Source organism: Arachis hypogaea, chromosome 6 (genome assembly GCF_003086295.3).
Source record: "Arachis hypogaea cultivar Tifrunner chromosome 6, arahy.Tifrunner.gnm2.J5K5, whole genome shotgun sequence".
NCBI classification, from domain to species: Eukaryota; Viridiplantae; Streptophyta; class Magnoliopsida; order Fabales; family Fabaceae; genus Arachis; species Arachis hypogaea.
In genome coordinates this window covers 114,492,872-114,515,294 of record NC_092041.1, presented here as the reverse complement: position 1 = coordinate 114,515,294, position 22,423 = coordinate 114,492,872, and the positions used below count along the sequence as shown (strand labels likewise).

Sequence of the window (22,423 nt, the reverse complement as noted above, 5' to 3'; positions counted from 1 at the left end):
AGTTAATTTTAAAAATAAAAAATTTAAAGTTGAATCATATAATTCCGTTGTTAACTTGGTTCTGAATCCGTTTATTTCTGACTCCCTAATGGCTTTGTCGAAGGTCTTTTTTCTGTTAAAAAACGTTGCAAGTTAATAAAAGCATTTAATCATATGTCTTCATATCATATTATTGAATATCATATTATCTATAAATGTAATTTAAATTTATATTTATATTTAGCAATTAGCAGTAAAATATATAAAAATTTAAATAATTTATTTAAAAATTTTAGAAAATAATAAATATTATATGAAATGATAACAGCAACAACGGAATAAAAATGTATTTTAAATAGAAAAAATAATGAAATAAAACGACTAAAATTTGTTTGGATCAACTTTTGAAAAAAAAAATTTAAGTGATTTTTATTAATTTTTAAAAAAATAAAAATAATTTTATATTTGAATATCTCATATAAAAATATTATTTATTTATTAATTATATTTGAATATAATAATATAAAAATATTTTTTATTTATTTATTATGTTAAAATATTTTAAAAAAAATAAAAAATCTTTTAAAATGATATCTTTTAATACTTTTATTTGTCAAAAAAAATAAAAAATATATTTTTAATAACTTAATAACATCCAAATAAATTCTACAAGTAAAAGAAATTTTTAATTAACATGGATAAGATGAAACAAAAAAAAATAGAATGAGAATGAGCAATACTGTAGAAAAAAAATAGTCAAAATACTTGTACCATTCCTCGAAACGCATTCTTAATTAGAAGAAAAAAAATAGTCAAATACTGTAGAAAAAATAGTCAAATGCTATTTTAATAGTTCAAGAATCAAGATTTGTTAAAAAAATTTGTTGACAATATTTTATGGTAATAAATAAAAGTATAGACTTCATGTATTGTATGCAAGAGTTGAAAAAACATAATTAGAAGACTTCACCTTGTTAATTACAAGCAAGCCCCAACTTTGGTACTTAGAAGATTAGGAAAAGAAAATGATTCCAAACAATAATCTACAACTGCTTAGTGAAGAGATGAGCAACAAAATCAATCCAATATTACTTGTACTAAATCGCTTTAAAGCAGTATGTAAGATTGATCGGGTTGGACTAAAATAATATTCGAAATTACAATTATACTAATTACATTATTGATATGAATAAAAGTGCATTCGAATATATATGGAGTGTATGATTCGTTAAAGCTGGCATTGCAGGTCAAACCGTCAAAGTTGCAGGACACAGCTGGGAGTGAGAGGTGTCTATTGGTTTTATTCGCCAAAGTTGGAGTGCAGGACATGTACCAACCACAAGTGACTTTTATGTTTCAGCATTTTTTTGTGTAAAAGATTTTGGAAAGTTTTAAAGTATGTCGTGTGTTTTAGTGATTTTTAATAGTTGATCTTAATTATAAAAAATATATATAATATATATAATTAAGATTAACGGTTAAAAATCACTTATAACATGATGTGGCTTGTTCATAGCTATTGAAACAATGAAACTCTGGATGAGTGAAGTTTGAAACTTGTTCATTGGCCTCCTCCCAGCTAGTGTAAACACGAGGGACATGGCCCTTTGTAACGGCGAAGAAGAGAAAATGCTTCATGCACTCTTCCATTTTTTGTCAAGTAGCACAAACCCTGTTATTTCTTTTTCAATTTCATTGCATTATATCTTGAATTGTTGAAAGTTTAGGTTGTTGCTGAAATAATTATTCAGCTAATTTTGTTTTGCTGGAAATCATATTTGGAGAATTGGAGTTTAAGTTTTTGTTGCTGGAAGTTATTATAATTGAATTTGTTGGTAGAAGTAGAATTTGTTGCCGTAACTAGAATTTGATGCTGAACATATCACAGGGTAAATTTTTTTGTTGCTGGAAGTAGAATTTGTTGTTGCAAGTCTTTCGTTTTTTCTTTTTTTTAGAATCTTAAAAATCATGTTGCATGTGGTTTTTTAGAATTGTGGAAGCTGAATACTAGGGATTTGGAATGGTGTTTCTTCATTGTGCACGGTATTCAGCTTACAGATTTTCATTGTGCAAATTTACAACTTTGATCATATTATAGATTTTCATTGCATATGAATCTAGCATGCTAAAAGGATTTTCGTAACAACTCTGCATAATAAGTTAGCTTACAGATTCAGATTGAAGCTGAATTCATAGCTGCTGCTGCAAACTGAGAAATTGGATAGACATCTTAGCAATTTCTGAGATGCTTGTTTTTGCTTTTTTGTTCACTTTTTAGCTGTGGGAAAATTCAAAATTGACTCTTCGACCCAAGACACTGGTAATTAGGGGAGATGTCAATAAGCTGCAAGGTTTGATTGGCTTCTTGCTTTGCATTCGCTCAACTAAGTGCAACCATACCTTATCTGCTCCATCCACTGCTTTGATAGCAACATAGGGTTCCAACAATATTCAATTTGGCCTAACTTTCATTAGTTTATAAGTCCTTAGATTAATAATTCTCAGTTTCTCACATTAAAAGTTTTAAAAAGAAAATTCAGTCCAATTGGTAAGTATGTGTGACTTAGAAGTTAGACTTTACTACTAAGAGCACAATGGAAGGGGAGAGAAGTAAAGTTTGTAAAGAAAAAATGTTTGTCATGGTGCTATGGCTTAACTATGTAACTGCACTTGTTTAGTGTCTCAGTTTGATTTTGCCACTCCATTGGTAATGGTGGCTCTTGCTGGATACTTAAAAGTTCTTGATTTTTCATCCCTGTATGTAACTTACATTGCATCAAGTTTCTTTGAGAGGCTAATAGTTCCTTTTAATTTGTCAAGGAGAGTTTTCTATTCTTATGCATGCTCATTGTTTTGTAAATGGGTTTATGTATGTTCCTCTTTAACAATTTCTTTTTAATTATAATTTTGCATCTGTTTTTTTAATCTGCAGACAAGGACAGCAGGATTTCATAATCTGCGTGTGTATCAATCATTGAAAAGGTTATCAAAGCATGAAGGATTTCTAGGACTATATAAGTAAGACTCTGATATTTTGTTATTGAATTTTACTTGGTTATTTTTTCTTCAATGCTCTGTTTTCTTTACTTAAAGGACAAATTCCATATTGTTCTTATATTTGATTACATATTTCATATAACATGATGCAGCTCTCTTCTTGTGAATCGCTTGTCGGTAAATTCCAAAGCATCTAGGAAATATTACTACTCTCACATACCTGTATGTTTTGAGCTTTAAGTCTATTCATTCATATAGTGTGCCTTTTTCAATATTCACTGAAATGGTAGTTTTCAATCATTAATTAGGATGCTGGAAGCAAACAATTTTTCTGGAGTTGTTCTACCTGAACTTGGGAAGCTGATCAACTTGCTGACCTTGTAAGTAGGGGGTGGCAATGGGTAGGGTTTGGATTCAATCCTAACCCTACCCGCGGGTTGACAATATTCCAATCCTAACCATACCCGCTCTTAATCCGCGGGTACCCGACCCTACCCGCGAGTTATAAAAAATATACAACATTATTATATAACTTGATGATAATTTAAAATAGAATTGATTTTTATATAAAAAAAAATTAAATTATCAATTAATAATTTTTTTTAGTGGTTAAGGATCTTTTGCATTCAGTGAGAGGTCTTTGATTCAACATCCACTTAAAACATATTTTTATATAAGTATATAACATAAACATATATAGAGTGCGGGTTGGTCGGGTAGGGTTGAGGCTTAACCCGCATCCTACCCGACCCGTACGAGAACTCTACCCGCACCCTACCCTATCCGCTGCGGATCGGGTTGGCAACCCTACCCGATCGGGTGGGGTCGGGTTGCGTACCTACGAGTAGGGTACATATTGCCACCTCTACTTGTAAGACCTTTGTTCCATTCATACTTTTTAATGATGATTTTTTCTTGATTTTAGTTATTTCTTAAAATCTGTTTCTGAAATATTACCATTTCTTAATAAAAATGCAGCACAATATAAATAAGGCAGAAACTCACCTGCAGTCGACTGCAGGTGAAGTTGCTTCTGGATGGCTGACACGTGTTACTATATGGTTTAAAAAAAATCGGTTTATTTTATACAAATGGTTTATTTAAAAAAACCGATTTGAATTGGACCAAACGGTTACTTTTATTCCCTTCTTCTTCGTTTTCACACGTTCATTCTCTTCCAATCCCTCTTTCAAAACTAATATCAAACTTTCAATTAGGTATGTTCTTCTTATTTATATTTCTTAATTAAATTTATTATTTCAAATGTATTTGGAATACGTAGAAAATATTAGCTTTGAAATTCGGTGTTAATGATTTTGTGGGAATCGTGTTTAACATAGTTGGTTAATATGAAGAAAGAAAAAATGAATTCTTTACAAGTCTAAGGAAGATATCATAAATGCCAACATAATTCATCGCAATTTCATGTGGTAGAAGACAAAAATGTAATTATGGTATAATGTAGACTATTTGATAACATGAGCATAGTTGAAATTTTGGCATGATCTCTTCCATATTTGTTGCATGTCTCTTTAGTTGGTGATGTTATAGTTTATTGTGATGATGGTAGTTTAATTGTATGAGTTAGGTCCTTTTTATTTGGTTGGATTTTTTCTATGGCTATCCTATTCTTGATGGCAATGCCAAAATAAATATTTTCATTAGTTGTTCTTTTTTTTCTCTATTTTTGGGTTGATTTTATTTTAAAAAATTTGATTAAAAATTTTTGTTGTAGACAAAATTAATAATATTATGTTCAATTATTTAAGGAGACCAAATTAATATTTTGATTAGATATTTTTGTTTTATTGAAAATAAATTCTAATTTCATTAAAAATAAATTCTAGTTGGTAAGTAAAAACACAAAAACGTGCATGACAATGAAATCACAAGTAAATTATCGTCTTATTATCTTAAAAAAATAATTTATTTATAGAATAATATTAAAAATTAACAATAATTTACATGAAAATAATTTATTAGTAAAATAAAAGTTAATTGATTGCATAAAATTTAATTTAATGGTAAATTTGTAATTCAACATATTTTTAAAGCTTAATTTAAAATTTATTTACAGCTTAATTTAAAAGCAACATATTTTTAAAGCTTAATTTAAAATTTATTTACAGCTTAATTTAAAAGCAACATATTAAAATATTTTTACAGTTTAATTTAAATGTAAGTTATGAGAAACAAAACAAAGCTCATCAAGAAGATAGAAAGTAGAGACACAACAAAAAGGACAGATGATACCATTTATGCCATTCCTATAAAAAAAACGTGAATTTTGTTTCTTTTTCAGAATACTAAATGTTACTTTTTCAAACAATTTGTATACATATATATTTGACGAAAATTAAATAAATAAAAGTTTTAGATAAATTTAAAGAAAAATTAGTCAATAAAAATGAAGAAGAAGAACATACCAAATTCATCTGTTAGGAATTTAGGAATAACACGCAAAAAAAATTGAAATTATTTTAAAGCTAGTTATTTGATCTACTTAAACCGATTTTTTTAAATAAACCATTTGTATAAAATAAACCAATTTTTTTTAACCATATAGTAACACGTGTCAACCATTCAGAAGCAACTTCACCTACAGTCGACTGCAAGTGAGTTTCCACGTATAAATAAATAATAAAATTAAAATCTATTAAATATCAAGTATTACACAAGATGAAATCAAAGTAAAGCAAAAGCTAAAATATCTATGTTTAAAGACAAGCTAAGCTCTCAACGTACTCAAAGGCTCTGTACCATCCCATAACTCCTGTAGAAGAATAATAAAGACGGGGATTTTTTTGTATTTTCAAGTCAAAGTCAAACACATCGTAACGGGTATGATCCTTTAATCTCAGAGCAATAACTTTTGTTTCTATCTGCACAAACAAAGCCATCTCATCATCATCTTCACCATCTTTAATGAGATGGAGTATGCTGTAGTTTCCAGCAGGATCTGTATTCAAAACACGTTTAAGAGTTGTACGTCGAAGATCAAAGCTGTGCATAAGAACCCATGACCTTGATGAAGAATAATCATCTTCCTTCAACCGGAATACGCGCATACCGAAATCAAAGTCAGCTCCAACCAAATTCATGTAACCGCATGCAGGTGCAAGAATGTATCCATATCCATTATAAGCTAGTTTTAAGGGACGTTTCAAGTCATCCAAGTAACTAGAGCCATCAATATTAAGATCTTGAGGCGCCGGAGGCAAAGGAGGCATGTCATCCTTCACGCACTCTGTTTTCAGATCAAAACGCAGCGTCGTTTTGCTTTTGTTACCGATCCAGTAAAAAACTGAGTCCTTGAAATAAACACCATGTGCAAGATCCATGTCTAAGGGAGCCGAGAAGGAAGAACCGCATTGCTTCCAGGCACCGGATTCCGAGGAGTAAATCATGGTTTGGTAACCGTCTTCCTTTGAAGACTTGCCACGGAAGATGCAGATCAGCTTATAACCGAGAAATCGTAACGGATCAAAAGCCAGAGAGTACTCCGGGGAAGGTGATTTATCAAACAATGGAAAGGGTGAGAGCAAGCGTTTCTTGTCTCCGGTGGTGGGATTATAGATAAAGGTGTCACCGAATCCGCGGAGAAGCATCAAGCCGTTGCAAGACTGTAACATAGATGAACAATCATCGGGAACTTTGGGACAGAATATGCGCCGGCGGCGGCACGGTCTACGAATCTTCTTATTGAAGTAGAAGAATGTTAATTCACGATGTTGAGGATTGACGGCGTCGGGATCTACGATCAAACCGGAGAATCTTGTTCCTTGGACGGTGGCGCGGCGGCGAGAGAAGTAAGGCTCAGAGATGAGAGAGAGCCACCGCTTGGAGACACGTTTGAAGGTTATGACATCTCTAAGGGGGAGACGAACAAGGATTTCAGTGAGTAAGGCATCGCTTCCTTCAATGACTTCCATTGAAGAAGAAATTAACTCTGTGTTTAGGCTCTTTCAATGTTCGAGGAGTGTGTTACGGTATATATATATCTCAATCCCAGATAAGATAAGCAGCTAAGCAAGATAAGTAGATAACTTTTTAATTTTTTATATAATAAATTTAAAAGATAGTTATATTTTTTTTTAATATCTTAGAGATTTTATTGAATATTATATAGTCTATAAATGTAGTTTAAATTTATATTTAGATTAGTAGTAGAATATATAAAGATTTAAATAATTTATTTAAAAAATTTTAAAAAAATAAAATATTATATGAAATAAATAACAACAACAATGAAATAAAAATGTATTTTAAATAGAAAAAGTAATGAAATAAAACGACTAAAATTTTTTTGGATGAACTTTTGAAAAATATTTTTTAAAATAAAAATAATTTAATATTTGAATATTTTATATAAAAATATTATTTATTTATCAATTATGTTTAGTATAATAATATAAAATATTTTTTATTTATTTATTATGTTAATATATTTTAAAAAAAATAAAAAATATTTTAAAAGAATATTTTTTGTACTTTTATTTGTCAAAAAAATAAACAATATATTTTTTAATTATTTAATGACATCCAAATAAATTCTAATAAGTAAAAGAAATTTATAATTAATATAGATAAAAAAATGAGAATGAGGGATACTGTAGAAAAAAAAGTCAAATACTTGTACCATTTCTCAAAACGCACTCTTCAAGTCTTCATACATTGAAAATATTATAGTTATCAAAAACAAACCAATCATTAAATCAAAATTATGTTACACATTTAAAGGTTTAATTGATAACTAATTATAGTAGAATAAATATAATAAATAATATATTATAAAAATATTATTTTAAATAAGATCATTAATCTTTTTACTGGTTTTTAATAGATTTATTTATAATAATTTTTTTGTTTTAATCAATTTTCAGTTAATCTAATTAAAGCGACTAATTCAATACGGTTTTCATAAATATGAACAATATCTTGTGATAATAGTTTGTTAAAGAATTCAATTTAATTTCATATATTTTAATTTAATTTATTTAATTAGTAAATTAGACTTTATGTTAAAAGATTTATATATTTTTTTAATTTAATATGACGAGTATAAGCTAAATAATTGTAGTCGTTAGAAATTGGACGAATGAAAAAATATTTTTTGGTTTTATAATAAAATTATAATCTATAATAATATATCTATAATAATATACAAAGAAAATAGAAAAGTTTGGTGTCTAATTTTCGCTTTTCCATCTTAATCCTATTAATAAAAAGTTATTGATATAACTTTTTATTTTAAAAATGGTCAAAAAAATAAATTATCAATTAACTTTTGTCATTCAGATTGCGATTACTTTTTTATTCTACGCATAATTTTTAATTACTTCGTCTTCTTTCTTATTTTATTTTCTTTTTCATGTCTTTATCTACTTTTATTAATTTTTTTATGTTTCTGTATTTTTTTTATTTATTAAATTAATTATGTATTACTTTTATTTTTTTATCTCTAAAAAATTGTAAGATAAAAAGGACTCATAATTAATCATGCCAAAAACTCCTTATTTTAATGATAATTATAAAAAAAATAGTTATAATCTTTTAACAATTTGTGGCCGTATAAGAGATATTTATTTATACTAGATTAAGGTACAGTTAAAGATAGATTGAAAGTAAATGGAGTATATATTTTTTGCATTCATATAGCTTACATAAAAAATTAAGAATGAAGCGACTTTTAAAGGAAGAAAAACAAAGATACAGCTATACAGCCATACAGGGATAAAGACAATAAAAAATAGTTTTAATTTATATAGTTTAGTACTCACTACGTATTTTGGTCTAATTTGCTGTTTGCAGTTTCTATAGATATATGAAACAATATATTTGCGTATTCATATTTGAAAGAATACAATTGCGTAACTTTGAAGGGCAAACAATTTATTTATGTAAATTGTCCTTAATTTAAATTATATCTATTTAAATTTTAAATTACAAACTAATACAAATTTTTTAATTTAAAATTCTAATTATTTAAATAAAATTAAATTGATTAAAAAATAAAAATATACTAATACAATTCAAATCGTATTAAAACGTAAACAAGTTTGCTGAGTCCATAAACAAACTTTGCGTAAATAAATAAATTTAGTCAATATGATAGTTGAATTTTGTACAAACTTTATGAAAACACAGTAAAAAAAATTAAATCCTAAAAAATAACATGATTTTTTTAGAATTATTATTTTTTATTTTATAATAAAAAAACCTAATTAATATTGAGTTGGTCCAATATATTAGATAATTTTATTTTTTTAATAATTTTTAATTATAATTTTGGTTAAAAAAATTATATAATAAATAATTAATTATAATTTTTCAATTTAAATTAATTAATTTATTTTTAAAATAAAATACAATAAAAAATATAACATCATAGCTATATCAATTATTTTTTAATTAAATTATTTGTATAAAATAAATCTATTTTTTTTAAAACCAAATGATAATACGTATCATCCATCCAAAAATAATTTCATGTAAAATCGATTGCAGGTAAGTCTCTATCGTCATAAAAATATCTAGTCGCATTTAAAAATTTTCCTTTAATGCATTGTGTCTTTCACTCATACAATGCGAATTCTTAACAAATGGATAGTAGTTTAATTAATTTTTTTTATTTTATGCTTTTATTTTTTTCCTTTTATTTAACTAATTTTTTTTTAATTAATCTTTAAATTATTGAACCAACTGAAATTTAATTATTAAAATAATTTAGTTATATAATATTACGTATTTTAAATATGAAAAATTTATAGCGTTATTCAATTAAATGTATCTACTCAAATAATATTTCAAATGATAAATTTAAAAATTAAATTTTTATGATATGATCATCTATAAATTATATTTTTTAACAATTTAATAATATCCAAACAAATTCTATAAATAAAAGAAGCTTATAATTAATTTGGATAAGATAAAATTAAAAATAGAATGAAAATTAATATACCTAATATATTACAACTGGTTGGGTTTGAAAAGTTAATACTATATATCCAGAATGAGTACTAAAAATATTTTTTGTCAAATAAAATAATCAAATATCAATGAATTTAAGTTGGTCGAGTGATTACTTCACTCATTCATTAAATTCACTCATTCATTAAATAAGTATCGAATGTCTGTATATTATTTTGTACATATAATAATTTATTAATCAATAATAAATTTTTAAATAAACTCTAAATTTATAATAAATTAATTTTTGACTAATATTAAGCTGAGCAACACCGTAAAACAAAAACATACTCAAATACTCATATCATTTTTAATAAAAATTAGTTATAACTAATATTCTTCTAAATCCAAAAATATTATTTACACACTGAAATAGTTACTAAAATTAATCATTAATATAGTTGTGTATAAATACATATTTAGTTTAAATTATTTTTAATGTGTATTTATATTTTAACATGTATTTTAGACTGATAGCCAATTTTAATAATCATGAATAATAGTCAACAATCAGGAAGAAGGAGGACGATTGAGTGCACAAATTGGAGGGTTGCCATTAAAGTTGCTGGATATCCTGAAGTAGAAGTCAGTTGCTGGTTCGTATAGGTCTGATTGCTCTAAAGACGGAAACTATTACTGAATGTACTATTGAATTATACATCACAGATTGAATGTTAGCATCATGAATAATAACTATGTTACTTCCTCTTTTTTTTTGGTGTGTGGTTATACTACTCTTATAGGTTGCCATTTCAACTGCATATGTTTGATTTTCATTTTTTTTTTAATAAATTCACTTGGATTGTGAAGTTGTTTTTTGTTAACTTTTTGTTTGAGTTTGGAGGATGCGACTGTAGTGAGGTAAATTGACAAAAATTTTGTTCAAATTTAGAGAGTTAAATAGTGAAATAGTGAAGCAAGAACCATACGAGGGAGAGATTTTAAAAAAAGAGAAAAAATAGTTGAGGACTAAAAAGTTTTATTACCTTTGTCATTACTAATTTTCAATGACAAATAAGTGTTTCCTTTTGTAGGTGATAAAGAATAAATCACTTAATCCAAATTTGATTGACATAGAACTAAACCATTCACACATGAACTTGATTCTAACTTGATCAGCCACTAAAATCAACCACCAATATATTTGTATATAAATATATGTGTGGTTTAATTTATATTTTAACATGTATTTTATACTAGTGGCTGATTTTGGTGTACACGTAACATAATTGGTAAATGTACAAGATGTCTCTGGTACGAGTTGAGAGATGGATCGGGAACCTGCGGGTCGAGGCGGATGCCGGATCACTTGACTGGGGCGATGGGGGGTGGTACCTGCAAAGACACTCCGACGCTCAAGTCAGAATGGATCTGAGAGGTAGAAAGTGTGTGGAATGAATGAATACCTGGAGGGGCCTGAGTCCTCTATTTATAGGTGATGGAGAATATCTTATCTTATCTTATTTGGCTAAGATAAAGGGGACGTTTGAATTCGAAAGTCGGTTAGGAGTCTGAGAATGCCGTTTTCGGGCCTTCTAGAAGTGAGGAACGGGTCGGACCCGGGGAACCGGTGTTGGGTTCGGTCTTGGATCCGGGATGGTGGGCCGGATCCGTAACAGTTGCCCCCGCAGCGGGGGAGCGAACAAGGTCGGTCCGTCGCTTGAAAGGCGCGATGCCTGTCCGTGGGCTTCGGTTCGTCTTGGGAGTTCGTTTGTTTTCTGGAGGGAGGTCGGTGCCTTGGTTCCGGTTTCGCTGGGGGGCTCGTCTGACCGTTTCTTGGTTTGACGAGACTCCTCCGCTTCTGCCGTGTCTGTTGCGTTCTTCGATGCTTTATCAGTTTCTTTTTTCGAGGGAGGGTCATTAAATGTGAAGGGACGTTTTCCCTTTTCTACCCCTACTAGCTTTATCTGTTCCTAGGGGTAATTGTGTTAGTTCACCCCTCTCTTTGAAACCGTTTTGGATTTTTATTTCAGTTCCCTCGCTCACTTCCCTTTCTTTTTCCTTTTTCCATTCTCTTCTGAAGAATCTCTCTCTGAACAGAAAGTCCCTTCCTTTCTCTGTGGTCTTTCGTTTTTTGGTTTTTGCTTGCTGCTTCTGCTTTTCAAGCTTCCTCAAGTGTTCTTTCTGCATTTCCAGGTTAGCGCGTTTCGTTTATTCTTTTCCTGTTATTTTGTGAATGCTGCTCTATTTTTTGCCATGCATTGTTCTGCCTGTTTTTAGTTTTGCGTTGAACTAGTCTCTTTTGGGGGGGTGGTTGTTTGAGTTTTTGGAGGGGTCGAGCACCGTCGTATTCGTTCGGTGATGGCGGTGTACCGCCGCGTTGGTTTGGTAGTGGTGTGTAGGTTTCTGTCTTGCTTCTGTCTAGGGTTAGCAGGCTGATGGTGGTGCTCCTCCCTGTTTTAGGTATGCAACGGCGGAGAAATGAGGGTGTGAGGGCTCCAGTAGCCCCTTCCAGGGGCGTTCCCAATCGTTATGGTTGGGTGACTAGTGATGTATGGGGCGTTCCGTCGCGGATGACGGAGGGCGACCTTCAACGGCTCCGTGATCAGGCGGCCATCTGTGGCGGTGGTGATGAGGAGGGGCGGTATGAGCTCGTCCTCCCGGATGCCGACGAGCGCGTTTGTTACTTGAATCTGCATTCTCCCACCGTTCCGGATTGGATGTGGGTTTACGAGTCGATGTTCACTCGGCTTGGCGTGCGACTTCCCTTCTCGCCGTTTGTTCAGGATCTGTTGAGTCGGTGTTCCGTGGCACCGTCTCAACTTCACCCGAACAGCTGGGCTGCTGTGCGGTCGTTTGAGTTGGTGTGCCGGTATCTCGACCTTCCGGCTTCCGTTCCTGTTTTTCTTTTTCTTTTCTTATGCACTCTTCCGACTAAGGAGGGGAAGCATAAGAAGGGGTATATGTCCTTCCGGGCTCAGCCTCATCGCCGTATTTTTGGTTTATTTGAGGATTCTTTTCATGGTTTTAAATGGGAGTATTTTAAGGTGCGTCTTGTCCAGGGGCACCATCCATTCTGGCTGTCACCGGAGGGCGTTCGTCGGTTTCCGACATACTGAAATTTTCAGGCTGGCCCGTCGGTTCTAACTAAATTCACCTACGATGGCTTGTCCCAGGAGGATAAGGACGTTGCCAATGTTTTGTGGCATTTATTTGGTGAGCGTCCGTTGAATCCTCGGGAAGTTATGGGTGATCCCGAGGCTTGTCGGGCGTATATCGGTGTGTGCTTTGTCTTCTTTTCCCGATTTCGTATGTTCTATTCTTGCCTTTTTGTAATCTTGTTATTTTTTATTTCTTTCAGTTGAGATGGCTGGTGGGCTGACTTCTCTGGCTAGGTTGAAGGCGGCGATGGGTCGGGAGGAGGGATCCTCGTCTCCTTCTACCCCTGTCTCCAATCCTGCCGTGGAATCTCAACCGGTTTCCCAGGAGGTGATTTCCTCGGCTGCTCGGGCAGAGGTTCAAGTTTCCCCTGGCCATGTGAACTCTCCTGAGGTTGTGGTAGTGTCGGCTGCTGAGGCTTCTCGGAAGAGAAAGAGGCCCGAGGACCCGAGCAGCGAGACCTTTGAGGAGGGTTTGGTGCCAAGTGTGATGGATCGTCGTTTTGATGCTCCGGGTTTTATTGATCAGCATTTGATGCCTGGTACGGAGCCTTATTTTGATGGCTGTGATGTCTCGTTCCAGGCCAAGTCGGTGTATCGTGCTCTCCTTCGCTCTGCTGTTGTTGTTCGGAAGGCTGAGCCTGTGATGGCTCAGGTTGGTTTATTGGATAAGAAGCTTCGCCAATCTCAGGCTGAGGTGGCTAAGTTGAAAGAGGAGCTCGATGCTGCCGAGATTGCGAGGGGGAAGGCGGTGAAGTCTTCTGAGGAAGCTGGGGCGGAGATTCTCCGGCTTTCCGAGGTTGAGACTTCACTCCTTTCTCAGCTGGGCGAGGAGCGGCGCAAGGCTTCCGATGCGGGTTCCCGGGCTGCCGTACTTCTTGGTGAGATGGAGGCTCTGAATGCCGAGGTTACTACATTGAAGAGGGAGAAAACGGAACTGTTGGCCGATGCTAAGGATGCAATTGCTGCTACTGAGGAGACGATGAAGGCGCAGGCCCTGGTGCTTGCTCCGGGAGTGGATGTGTCCGTGATGGGAGCATTCAAGACCGTTCGTGATGGCCGGATAGTCGACCTCGAGTAGCTTTATCTTTGTAATCTTTTGTTCTCCCGCTTTTTTAGACTTACTTTGTTTTTGGATACTTTTGGTTTGGCCGTGGGCCGTGTAACCGTGACTCCGTAACTTTTGGTTTTTTGTTTTAACAACTTTTCGAGCCGTTCGGGCTCTTTTCGTATGTTCCGTTTAAAAGCTATTCCGTTTAATTAATCTTTTTCCCGTATTTGGGATGAGTGGACCGTCGTGTGGTCGGGTTTATATGAATATCCGCGGGTTGGGCCTGGAGGGTGATCGGTCCTCCAGTTGTGGCCGTGTTTTTGTTCCGTATTTGGGACATTGTGTGAGAAAAAATAAAGAATTTAGGGATAGCTTTGTAATGCGATTTTATTGATGGGTGGGCCTCGTTAAAACCCTCCGTTGTTGGCGGGAAAGAGTACCCGAGTTTGATACATAGGCGTAGTTTTTGAAATGTAAATGTAATTTTGCAAATAAGTAAAGCGAAAGCGTAAAAGGAAATGGGGGAGGGGGAAATGGAGACCTGGGTTGGTTTTAGGAGTAGTATCGCCGTAAGTTGGCGGCGTTCCACGTTCTCGGGACTTCGTTACCGTTAAGCCGTTCGAGCTTGTAGGCTCCTTTCCCGATTGCAGCTTTGATTCTATATGGTCCCTCCCAGTTGGGGGCGAGTTTTCCTTCTCCCGAGGTTGGGGGACCGATGTCGTTTCGCCGTAGGACGAGGTCGTCAGTTGTGAACTCTCGCCGAATGACTCCGTGGTTGTATCTCAGGCTGATTCTTTGTTTTAGGGCTAGCTCTCTGAGGTGGGCTACGCTTCTTATTTCGCCAGTGAGGTCTCGTTCTGCTTCTTCGTCGTTGCCTCCGATTGTTCTTCGCGGGCTTGGGTCGCCGATTTCAACTGGGATGATAGCTTCCGTGCCGTAGGTTAATCGGAAGGGGGTTTCCCCGGTAGCTGTCTGCGGGGTCGTGCGGTACGACCATAAGACCGATCCGAGTTCGTCTGCCCATAGTCCTTTGGCTTCGTCGAGTCGTTTCTTGAGGCCTTTGACTATTATTTTGTTTGCTGATTCCACTTGTCCGTTTGTTTGGGGGTGTTCTACCGAGCTAAAGCGGTGGGATATGCGTAGCTCGTTTAGGAATTCCTTGAATTTGGTGTCGGCGAACTGGGTTCCGTTGTCCGAGATGACGATCTCGGGGATCCCGAATCGGGTGATGATTTGTCGCCAAAGGAATTTTCGACATTGGGTCGCCGTGATAGAGGCTAGCGGCTCGGCCTCGATCCATTTGGTGAAATAGTCTATGGCGACGATGAGATATCGGAGTTGGCCTGGTGCCGTGGGAAAAGGTCCGACAAGGTCGATCCCCCAGGTGCCGAATGGCCGTTCTGCCGATATGATGCTGAGCTGATGTGGGGCGGCTTGGTGGATGTTGGCGTGTCGTTGACATTTATCGCAGTTTTTCACTAGTTGCATGGAGTCCCGGATGATTGTGGGCCAGAAGTAGCCGGCGCGGATGACTTTTTGGGCAAGGGTTTTACCTCCGACGTGGTGGCCGCAACAGCCTTCATGGATTTTGCGTAGTATGTATTCCGTGCTCCCGGGCTCGTCGCATTTGAGCAGGGGTTGCGAGAATCCGCGTTTGTATAGTTGTCCTGCGACGACCGTATAACCGGCGGCCTCCCTTTTTATTCGTTTTCCCTCTTTAGGGTTTTCGGGCAGTTCCCTGTTGAGGAGGTACTGTAGGATGGGGTAGGTCCATGACTTGTGGTGGGAGTGTGTTAGGTGGGTGTCGGCTGTTAAGGATACGGACGGCGTTTTGACGACTTCCTGAATTAGCGATTTGTTGCCGTGTCCTGGTTTGGTGCTAGCAAGTTTGGAGAGGAGGTCGGCTCTGGCGTTTCTTTCCCTGGGGACGTGCTGTATGATTACCTGGTCGAATTCTTCTTTTAGTTTGTTGACCTTGGCGAGGTATTGTTGTAGTAGGGGATCTCGCGTTTGGTAGTCTCCGTTGATTTGGGAACTGACTACTTGCGAATCCGTGTTGATCTCCAGGACTTTTGCCCCGACTTCGCTGGCTAGGGTTAGGCCTGCCAGGAGGGCCTCGTATTCTGCTTGGTTGTTTGAGACCGGGAAATCGTATCGGACTGATTGTTCGATCACGACGCCGTTTTGGCTTTCCAGAATGACTCCGGCGCCTCCGGAAGTGACGTTCGAGGAGCCGTCGACGTGTAGTTTCCATGCCTCGGGAGGGGTGTTTCCTGGGGTCATTTCTGCGATGAAGTCGGCCATGGCCTGTGCTTTGATTGCGTATCGGGGTTCGAACTTGATGTCGAATTGGGATAGTTCGACGGACCATGCTAGCATTCTACCCGCTAGGTCGGGCTTCTGTAGTACCTGTTTGACTGCTTGGTCGGTTCGAACCGTTACGGGGTGGGCTTGAAAATATTGCCGCAGGCGTCGGGACGCCGTGAGGAGGGCAAAGGCTAGTTTTTCTAGGCGCGAGTAGCGGGTCTCTGCGTCTTGTAGGACTTTGCTTGTGAAGTATATAGGTTTTTGCTCCTTTTTCTTGTTTTCTCGGATGAGTGCCGCCACGAGTGTTTCTTCCGTTATGGAGAGGTATAAGTACAGGGTTTCCCCTGTTTGGGGTTTGGCGAGGATTGGTGGTTCCGCCAGGGTTTTCTTGAAGTGTTGGAATGCCGCTTCGCACTCTTCTTTCCATACGAAGGGGGCTCCTTTCTTCATTAGTTTGAAGAAGGGGATTGCTTTTTGGGCTGATGCTCCGAGAAAGCGAGATAGGGCTGTCAGTCGACCGGTGAGCTTCTGAACGTCGCGTAGGTTTTTTGGGCTCGTCATCTCGAGAATGGCGCGACATTTCTCCGGGTTGGCTTCAACTCCGCGTTGTGTGATCATGAAGCCGAGGAACTTTCCTGCCTCCATTCCGAAGGCGCACTTTGTTGGGTTGAGTCGCATTTGGTGTCTTCTTAGGGTGTCCGTTACGGCCTTGAGGTCGCTGATGAGTTGTTCGTCGGAGTCAGTTTTGGCGAGCATGTCGTCTATGTAGACTTCTAGTTTGGTTCCGGATAGGTTCTGAAATATTTTGTTGACGAGCCGTTGGTATGTTGCTCCGGCGTTTTTCAAACCGAAGGGCATGACTGTGTAGCAGTACGTGCCGTCGGGGGTGATGAACGCCGTTTTTTCTTCGTCGGGTCGGTGCATGGGTATCTGATTGTAGCCGGAGTACGCGTCCATAAAGCTGAGATATCGATGTCCGGATGCGGAGTCCACTAGTCCGTTGATGTTCGGTAGGGGAAAGGCGTCTTTTGGGCAGGCTTTGTTGAGGTCCGTATAGTTGACGCACATTCGCCATTTTCCGTTGGATTTCTTTACAAGTACAACGTTTGCTAACCAGGTTGTGTAGGGAAGTTCTCGGATGAAGTTTGCTTCGAGCAGGGCTTGTACTTGTCTCTTGACTTCGGCCGCTCGGTCTGCTGACATTTTTCTTCTTCTTTGTGCTACGGGTTTGGCTTTGGGGTTCACGGCTAGCCGGTGGGACATGAAGTCAGGATCTATCCCCGGCATGTCGGCTGGAGTGAAAGCGAACAGGTCTCTGTTTTGTTTTAAAAATTGGGAAAGGTCTTCTTTCAGGTCATAAGGGAGGTTCCTGTTGATGAAGGTGTATTCGTCCTTGGTCTGTCCTATTTGCAGTTTCTCCATGTCGCCTTCTGGTTCGGGTCTAGGTTGGCCGTCTTGTCGGGCATCTAGGTCGGCCAGGAATATCCCGGCTGCGTCGCGGGATTTTTTCCGTAAAGCCAGGCTGGTGTTGTCGCATTCTGCCGCGATTTCCCGATCTCCGTGGATGGTCCCGATGGAGTCGTCCTCCGCTATGAACTTCATAAGGAGGTATTTGGTAAAGATGATGGCCGAAAAGTCATTGATCGTCTTTCTTCCGAGGATGACGTTGTAGGCAGTGGAGTCTTTTAGGACCACGAATTCGGCTATGAGTGTCCTCCTCTTGTCACCGGTTCCTATGGTGAGGGGGAGTGTGATGGAGCCTTCCGGTTTGAGGAAGTTGTCCCCGAGTCCCGTGACGCCGTTGCGGTGCGTTTGGAGATTTTCGTCGCGGAGCCCAAGCTTGTCGAAGGCCCCTCGAAAGAGGATGTTGGAATCTGCGCCGGTGTCTACTAGTATTCTTCGGACTAGTCCGGTTCCGATCTTCGCCGAGATCACGAAGGGTGCGTCTTCGGCTGCGGTGCCGTGCTGGCAGTCCTCGGGTAGGAAGGTTATTGCTTTGTTGGACACGGGAGTTGGGGCTTGGTTTCTGACGGCCATTACCTGGAGGTCCTTTTTTATCTTGGATTTTGACTTGCATGGTGCATCTTTGCCCGTGATGACGTTTACTATGATGGTCGGGTCTTCTTCTGGACTTTCTCTTGGGGGTCGCTTTTGGGTTCTCGGGTTACGTCCTTCTCTCTCCGGTGACCTGTCTCTCTCCGCGCGTCTCGGTTCTCTGATGATTTTGGTAAATTCTGGGAGTTTGCCGTCTCGTATGGCTTGTTCAAGGGCGTCTTTAAGGTCGAAACAATCCTGCGTTTTGTGACCGTAGCCTCGGTGGTATTCGCAGTAGAGGGTTTTGTTGCCTCCTGTCCTTTCCTTGAGTTGTCGGGCTTTTGGAATGATGCCTCGGTCCGCTATTTGGTGGTATATCTCGGTAATTGGTGCAGTTAGGGGTGTGTAATTGGAGAATTTGCCTATTCTTGGTGTCCGGTTGGTCGGCCTCGGGTGGTCTCGTTGATTCTCTTTGGGTGTTGCGTTATGGTGAGAAGCCGAATTGCCGCGTTGGTTGTTGCCGTGCTGCCGCTTGTTGGCCGCGACGACTTGGCTGACTTCTTCGTCGTTGATGTAGTCTTTGGCGACGTTCTGGATCTCATGCATGGTCCATACCGGTCTGGTGGTGAGGTGTTTGCGAAAGTCTTCGTTCATTAGTCTGTTGGTCAGGCAAAGGCTTGCGACGGAATCCGTGAGTCCGTCGACCGTTAGGCATTCGTCGCTGAAGCGATCGAGGTATTTTCTTGTGGATTCGTCTTGTTTTTGTGTGACCCCGAGCAAGATGATGGGGTGTTTGGCTTTAGTGATACTTGTAGTGAACTGGGCCATGAATTTTCGTGTGATGTCGTGGAAACTGGTTATGGATCCGTTTGGGAGGGCGTTGAACCATTTGATTGCTGGCCCGGCGAGGGTTACCGGGAAAGCTCTGCATCGGACCGCGTCGGCTGCTCCTTCTAGGTTCATTCTGGCTTCGAAAGCCGTTAGGTGTTCTTGGGGATCCTTGGTTCCGTCGTACTTCATATCGGTAGGTTTGTCGAAGCCTTTGGGGAGTTTTGCTCTTAGGATTCTTTCTGTAAAGGGTGTAGCGCCCATTATTATGTGGTCGTTTCTCGTGCGCTTGGTGTTTCGGTCCCTCCGATCTTCGTCTGAGTAGTGTTGAGAACTCAGATCTCGAGAGGTGCTACGGTTATGTTTCTTGTTGTATCGCCGTTCTGGTGATTTCTCGTGTCTGCGATCGCGTGATGGACTGCGACCGTTTCTTCTGTCGTCTCTTCGGGTTGGCGATCTACCGCGGCGAGATCTTGATCTGGAGGTTGCATGGCTTCCGTGCTCGTTGTTGTGTTTTCCTTTGTTGGTTATCTTGCCTTCGAGTTCCTGAACCCGGAGGCAGAGATCCTGGATGATCTGCGCTGCTTTGTCGCTGGCTTTCTCATGATGTCGTCTGTCCGTGACGTCGTAATTGTTCGCGTTTTGGACCGCACTCGCTATTCTCGCTTGGTTTGTGACTTCACGGTGCTCGGGGGTCGGGTTAATTGGTTGAGAGTCATCCTGGCTTGAGGGGGTTTCCTCTAGGACGTCCCCCATCGGGCCCGGTACGCGCAGGGTTCCCACAGACGGCGCCAATGTACAAGATGTCTCTGGTACGGGTTGAGAGATGGATCGGGAACCTGCGGGTCGAGGCGGATGCCGGATCACTTGACTGGGGCGATGGGGGGTGGTACCTGCAAAGACACTCCGACGCTCAAGTCAGAATGGATCTGAGAGGTAGAAAGTGTGTGGAATGAATGAATACCTGGAGGGGCCTGAGTCCTCTATTTATAGGTGATGGAGAATATCTTATCTTATCTTATTTGGCTAAGATAAAGGGGACGTTTGAATTCGAAAGTCGGTTAGGAGTCTGAGAATGCCGTTTTCGAGCCTTCTAGAAGTGAGGAACGGGTCGGACCCGGGGAACCGGTGTTGGGTTCGGTCTTGGATCCGGGATGGTGGGCCGGATCCGTAACAGTAAAGAATTCGATGGTCTCACAAAGTTTCTACTATTAAATGGTCCCATAACAAAACATGTTTTTTAAATTTTTTAATAACTGCTAAATAGTTATTATTTAATTTTAATTATAAATTAACCTGTTATATATTATTTAATTATAAAATCTATTTTTTATTTTATAAATTATTATTTTATCATCCATCTATCATGTTTATTGATAATAAAAAATTAGATTTTCTATTAATCGTAATAAATATTTTGCATCGATCATAATTTTATCATTGATCCGTTACATAAGTATTGGATTGGAAAAATCGTGTTTGTCAATCGATTGGATGCACAAATCAATCGATTAAAATTCAAAAATTCAATCGATTGGAATTGATACACAATCGAATTTTGCAAGACATGTGGGGTTTTTCTTATTCAATACCCAATTAATTCAAGTCTTCAAAGCAATATAGATTTTCACAATTCAATCGATTGGTTGTGTTACCCAATCAATTGAACTGTGCATTGCGTTATATGTTACGCTTCTCTACATTTTTCTGCTATTATAAATTATTATTTTATTATTCATCTATCTTATTTTTAAAATTTTATCTTCAATTTTTAAGTTTTTATTTTGATTTAGATACTCTAATCTTATCTTTTCTTTAATATTAAGATTATAAATTGATGAACTATCAACAATTACTCAATCCTATAATTAGAATTGTTTATTAATACGATTGATTATCAATTTTTTTTATTATTTTTGTTCATTGTTTATCCATCTACTTAATATCTAATTTTTCTTCATTGTTTATACATCTCTTTAATATCCAATATTTGTTCATCATTAATTGATAATCAGAGTTGACGATAGAGATCCAATCAATTTTTCACTGTAGCTTTTAGAAAACAATCTATTGTTTTGATTACAAAATTGAGATTAGTAAATATAATCTCTAATTTTGCAATTCTTTGTTTCGATTATTTATTCATGAAATTGATTGTGTAATGAAAAAATATTTTTTTATCTTTTAGTAATAAATTTTTTTAAAAATAAAATTAAAAAATATTATTTTTTAAAACCCAATTTTTTAACTTTAATTTTTCAAATACGAATTTTTTTAATGCAAGGCGAACTTCACTTCAAATTCTAAAAAAATTGGCTAATTTAAATTATTAAACTTCACAATAGATAATGGCAACCATTATCAGAACAGTACACATGAATAAGTTTTATTTTTATTGAAAAAATAATAATTTTTTTTAATTTAGAATGAAGAAAATTATTGTTAAATATGGTTTATTCCCGTATATTTATGTATTTCTCAAAATGTTTTGATGATTTCAATCGATTGAATAAAAAAACCTACATGCAGTGCAAAATTCAATCGACTGTGTATCAATTTTAATCGATTGAAGTTTAAGAAACCTGAATTTCAATCGAGTGGTTTGTGCATCCAATCGATTGAATTTCTAACAAATACAATTTTTCCAATCCAATATGTATGTAATAGATTAATGATAAAATTATGATCGATTAAGATTGCAAAATATTTATTACGATTAATGAAAGACCTAATTTGTTATTGATTTAGTTTTTTATTATTAATAAACATGATAGATAAATAATAAAATAATAATTTATAAAATAAAAAATAGATTTTATAATTAAATAATATATAAAGAATTAATTTATAATTAAAATTAAATAAAAATTATTTAGCAGTTATTAAAAAACTTAAAAAACATATTTTATTATGAGATGATCCAAACCGGCTGAGATCATCGAATCCAGTGCCGCATAACCCCAAATCAAATTATTTAACTTCATAAAAAATTTGAATGTATAATATTACTCAAAGTTTATATTGCCAGTGCACAATCCTCCTCTTTTTTTTTTGAAAAAAATGCGGCATAATGTAAATAAATCATAAAATTAAAATTGATTAAATATCAGCCATTCACGTGATGAAATCAAAGTAAAGCAAAGGCTAGAATCTATGT

The 22,423-nt window shown here is 36.6% G+C and overlaps 1 protein-coding gene and 1 long non-coding RNA gene across 2 annotated transcripts; one reads left to right on the top strand and one right to left on the bottom strand.

Moving 5' to 3' along the window:
* Positions 1-2,765: 2,765 nt before the first annotated feature.
* Positions 2,766-3,858, top strand: LOC140173529 (uncharacterized). Its single transcript, XR_011862706.1, has 3 exons — positions 2,766-2,997; positions 3,129-3,198; positions 3,285-3,858. It is a non-coding gene; the product is annotated as an uncharacterized lncRNA (long non-coding RNA).
* A 1,835-nt stretch (positions 3,859-5,693) lies between these two features.
* On the bottom strand, positions 5,694-6,908 carry LOC112757869 (F-box protein At5g07610-like). The gene has a single exon (XM_025806419.1). It carries the CDS (start codon positions 6,906-6,908, stop codon positions 5,694-5,696), a length of 1,215 nt encoding a protein of 404 aa, XP_025662204.1.
* Positions 6,909-22,423: the final 15,515 nt, after the last annotated feature.

Bases quoted from the DNA above. Each gene is read 5' to 3' on its own strand.
- LOC112757869 (XM_025806419.1), bottom strand. From the start codon at position 6,908: ATGGAAGTCATTGAAGGAAGCGATGCCTTACTCACTGAAATCCTTGTT.